Genomic DNA, 4,679 nt, shown 5'->3' on the forward strand with positions numbered 1-4,679 from the left:
ACCCACGCCCAAGACACCATAGCAAACCTATAGACCCCATAACCACCCATAGACCCCATAACAAACCTAAGACCCCATAACCACACATTAGAACCCCATAAAACCAACCCTATAGACCCCATTAACCAGCCATAGACCCCATAACCAGCCACAAGACCGCATAGCCAGCCCATAGACCCCATAACCACCCATAGAACCCCATAACCTAATCCCATAGACCCCCATAACTCAACCCCATAGACCCATAACCACCCATAGACCCCATTTCACCAACCCCATAAGACGCCCAAACCTACCCGCATAAGAACGCCATAACCACCCTCATAGACCCATAACCACCCCATAGACTAGCGCCCATAACCACCCCATAGACCCCATAACCACCTCCATAGACCCCCATACACCATAGACCCATATGTGTTGTGTTGTATTGACAGGCGGAGTCAAGGGAGATCGCAATGCAGGTATGTGGGGGGCTTGGGTGGACCCCATTGTTGTTATGGGGTCGTGCTGGTTATGGGATGGGGGTTATGGGATGAGGGGGTTATGGGGTTACGGTGGTAATGGGGTCATGGTTATGGGATGATGTTAATGGGTGGGGTTATGGTGATAGGAATCTTGGTGATTTATGGAGTCTATAGGGATTATGGGGTCTCATAGGAGTCCTATGGGGATTTATGGGTCCATAAGGGATCTATGGGGGTCTATAGAGTTTAATGGGGATCTATGGGTCTATTAGGAAGTCTATGGGATTTATGGGGTCGCATAGGGAATCTATGGGGTCCTATAGGGGTCTTATGGGGTCTATGGGGATCTATGGGTCTATGGACTAGGGGATCTATGGGAGTCTATACGGAGTCTAATAGGGTCTATTAGGGGATCTATAGGGGTCTATAGATGGTGGAACATATGGGGATCTAATAGGGATCATAGGGATTTATGGAGTCTATAGGAGATCCTATGGGGTCTATAGGAGTCTATGGGATTTATGGGGTCCAATAGCTGACTAATGGGGTTTCTAATAGAGATGTCTATGGGGATTTAATGGGGTCCAATAGGGGTACTATAGGGGTCCTATAGGTCTATGGGATCTATGGGGATACCATGGGGGATACTATAGGAAGTCTATAGGGATCTATTCGGGGTTCTGTGTAGGATGCTAGGGGAATATATGGGTCTGTGGGGATCTATAGGGGCTGTGGGGTCTATAGGGGTCTATAGGGGTGTATAGGGTCTGTAGGGGTCTATGGGTCTATCGGGATCTATGGGGTCTGTGGGGTCTATAGGGTCTGTAGGGATCTATGGGGCCTATTAAGAGGCTCTATAACTGGAATCTATTAGGGTCTGACAGGGGTTACGGGATCTAATATGAAGGATTTAATGGAGTCTATAGGGATCTATGGAGGTCCTATAGGAGTCTCTAATGGAGGATTTATGGGGTCCATATATGGGGTCTATATGGGGTCACTATATGGTCCATATGGGGATCTATGGGGTCTATGGGGAGATCTATGGGGTCTCTATGGGGATCTATGGGGTCTATGGGGTCCATGGGGATCTATGGAGTCTATAGGGATCTATGGGGTCTGTGTGGATCTATGGGGATATATGGGGTCTGTGGGGATCTATAGGGGCTGGGGTCTAATGGGGTCTATAAGACTCCTATGGGAGTCTATAGGGGTCTATAGGGGTGTATAGGGTCCATAGTAGGGGTCCATATATGGGGTCTATCGGGATCTATGGGGTCTGTGGGGTCTATAGGGGTCTGTAGGGGATCTATGGGGCCTATAGGGCTCTATATGGATCTATAGGGTCTACAGGGGTCTATAGGGATCTAATAGGGATTTATGGAAGTCCATAATAGGGATCTAATGGGGTCCTATAGGAATCTATGGGATTTATGGAGTCTATAGGGATCTATGGGGTCTATAGGAGTCTATGGGGATTTATGGGGTCCATAGGGATCTATGGGGTCTATAGGAGTTTATGGGGATCTATGGGGTCTATAGGGATCTATGGGGATCTATGGGGTACTATAGGATTAAATGGGTCTATAGGGAGTCTATGGGGGTCTATGGGGCATCTATGTGAGAAATCTTATAGGGATCTAATAGAGGATCTAATATGGAGTCTATAGGGATCTAATGGGGTCTCAGTAGGAGTCTATGGTGGATTTAAATGGGTCCATAAAGGGGTCTATGGGGTCTATATGAGTTCTATGGGGATCTATGGGGTCCTAATGGGGAATTCTATGGGTTCTAATGAAGGTCCAATGGGGAAGAATCTATATCTATAGGATCTATGGGGTCTGTGTGGATCTATGGGATAATATATGGGGTCTGTGGGGATCTATAGGGGCTGTGGGGTCTATAGGGGTCTATAGGGGTCTATAGGGGTCCCCTAAATAGGGTCTGTAGGGGCTATGGGGCTAATCGGGAATCTATGGGTCTGTGGGGATCTATAGGGTCTGTAAAGGGATTCATTTTATGCGGGGCCTATAGGGCTCTATATGGATCTATAGGGTCTACAGGTCTATAGGGATCTATAGGGATTTATGGAGTCTATAGGGATCTATGGGGTCTATAGGAGTCTATGGGGATTTATGGGGTCTAAGGAATCATATGGGGTATAGGAGTCTATGGGATTATGGGGGGTTCCCCATAGGGATCTATGGATCTATAGGCGTTTATGGGGATTCTTATGGGGTCTATAGGATCTATGGGGAATCTATGGGGCTATAGGGAATCTATGGGGTTCTATAGGGGTCTATGGGGTCCCCCTAATGGGGATCTATGGGGTCTATAGGGATCTATGGGGATCTATGGGGTCTATAGGGATCTATGGGGTCTATAGGGGTCTATGGGGTCTATGGGGATCTATGGGGATCTATAGGGATCATAGGGATTTATGGACAGTCTATAGGGACTATGGGGGTCTAAATTAGGAGTCTATGGGGATTTATGGGGTCCATAGGGATCTATGGGGTCTATAGGAGTCTATGGGGATTTATGGGGTCCATAGGGATCTATGGGGGTCCTATAGGAGTTTTAGGGGATTTATGGGTCCTATAGGGATCCAATGGGGATCTATGGGTCTATAGGGATGCATATGGGGGTCTATAAGGGGTCATATGGGGTCTATGGGGATCTTATGGGGAATCTATAGGGATCATAAGGATTAATGCGAGTCTATAGGGATCTAGGGGTACTTAGGAGTCTATGGGGATTTATGGGGTTTCATAGGAATCTATGGGTACTATAGGAGACTAATGGGATTATGGGGTCCATAGGGATCTATTCATAGGAGTTGGGGCATATGGTTCTAAATAGAGTTTATGGGGATCTATGGGGTCTATAGGGATCTATGGGGATCTATGGGGTCTATAGGGGTCTATGGGGTCTATGGGGATCTATGGGGATCTATGGGGGTCTATAGGGGTCTATGGGGTCTATAGAGGCTGTGCAGATCTATGGGGTCTATAGGGATCTATGGGGTCTGTGGGGTCTATGGGGTCTATAGGGATCTATGTGGGCTGTGGGGTCTATTGGGGCCTATGGGATCTATAGGGGTCTGTATGGATCTATGGGGTCTATAGGGGTCTATAGGGATCTATAGGGATTTTTTGGGTCTATAGGGATCTATGTGTGGTGGTAATGGGATGGTGTTTATGGGGTGGTGGTAATGGGATGGTGGTAATGGGATGGTGGTTATGGGATGATGTTAATGGGATGATGGTAATGGGATGATGTTAATGGGATGATGTTAATGGGATTATGTTAATGGGATGATGGTAATGGGGTCATGGTGTTTATGGGATCATGGTGCCCCATGGCCCCATATCGATGTCCCCATAGAGGGTCATGGTCACAAGGAGAAGCTGGAGCTGGTGGTAATGGGATGGTGGTTATGGGATGATGTTAATGGGGTGGTGGTGGCCCCATATCAATGTCCCTATAGAGGGTCGGGGCCATAAGGAGAAGCTGGAGCTGGTGGTTATGGGATGATGTTAATGGGATGGTGGTAATGGGATGGTGGTTATGGGATGATGGTAATGGGATGGTGGTTATGGGATGATGTTAATGGGATGATGTTAATGGGGTCATGGTGTTTATGGGATCATGGTGACCCCATATCGATGTCCCCATAGAGGGTCGGGGCCATAAGGAGAAGCTGGAGCTGGTTGTAATGGGGTGGTGGTTATGGGATGGTGGTTATGGGGTGGTTATGGGGTCATGTTGTTAATGGGATGATGTTAATGGGGTCATGGTGTTTATGGGATCATGGTGACCCCATATCGATGTCCCTATAGAGGGTCGTGGCCATAAGGAGAAGCTGGAGCTGGTGGCCTCGTTCTCGTTGTTCGGGAACGTGATGTCCATGGCCAGCGTCCAGCTGGCGGGAGCAAAAAGGGACGCGCTGCTGCTCAGCTTCAAGGACGCCAAGGTGGGATATGGGGGATATGTATGGGGTGGGATATGGGGTGGGATATGGGGTATGGGATATGGGGTGGGATATGTGGTATGGGGGATATGGGGTGGGATATGGGGGGATATGGGAGCCAAGAGGGACGCGCTGCTGCTCAGCTTCAAGGACGCCAAGGTGGGATATGGGGTCAGATATGGGATATGGGGTGGGATATGGGATATGGGGATATGGGGGATATGGGGCATATGGGGGAT

The 4,679-nt window shown here is 48.3% G+C and overlaps 1 protein-coding gene across 1 annotated transcript in view; it reads left to right on the plus strand.

Moving 5' to 3' along the window:
- The first annotated feature begins 425 nt into the window (after window positions 1-425).
- Window positions 426-4,679, plus strand: part of CPSF1 (cleavage and polyadenylation specific factor 1) — a 4,869-nt gene continuing 615 nt past the window's right edge. Inside the window, exons 1-2 of the mRNA XM_015851108.2 lie at window positions 426-464; window positions 4,310-4,443. Of these exons, the coding sequence (XP_015706594.1) occupies window positions 4,372-4,443 (72 nt within the window). The 5' untranslated portion in view covers window positions 426-464; window positions 4,310-4,371. The remainder of the gene's footprint in view (window positions 465-4,309; window positions 4,444-4,679) is intronic.

This window comes from Coturnix japonica, unplaced genomic scaffold (assembly GCF_001577835.2).
Source record: "Coturnix japonica isolate 7356 unplaced genomic scaffold, Coturnix japonica 2.1 chrUnrandom689, whole genome shotgun sequence".
Lineage (NCBI taxonomy): Eukaryota > Metazoa > Chordata > Aves > Galliformes > Phasianidae > Coturnix > Coturnix japonica.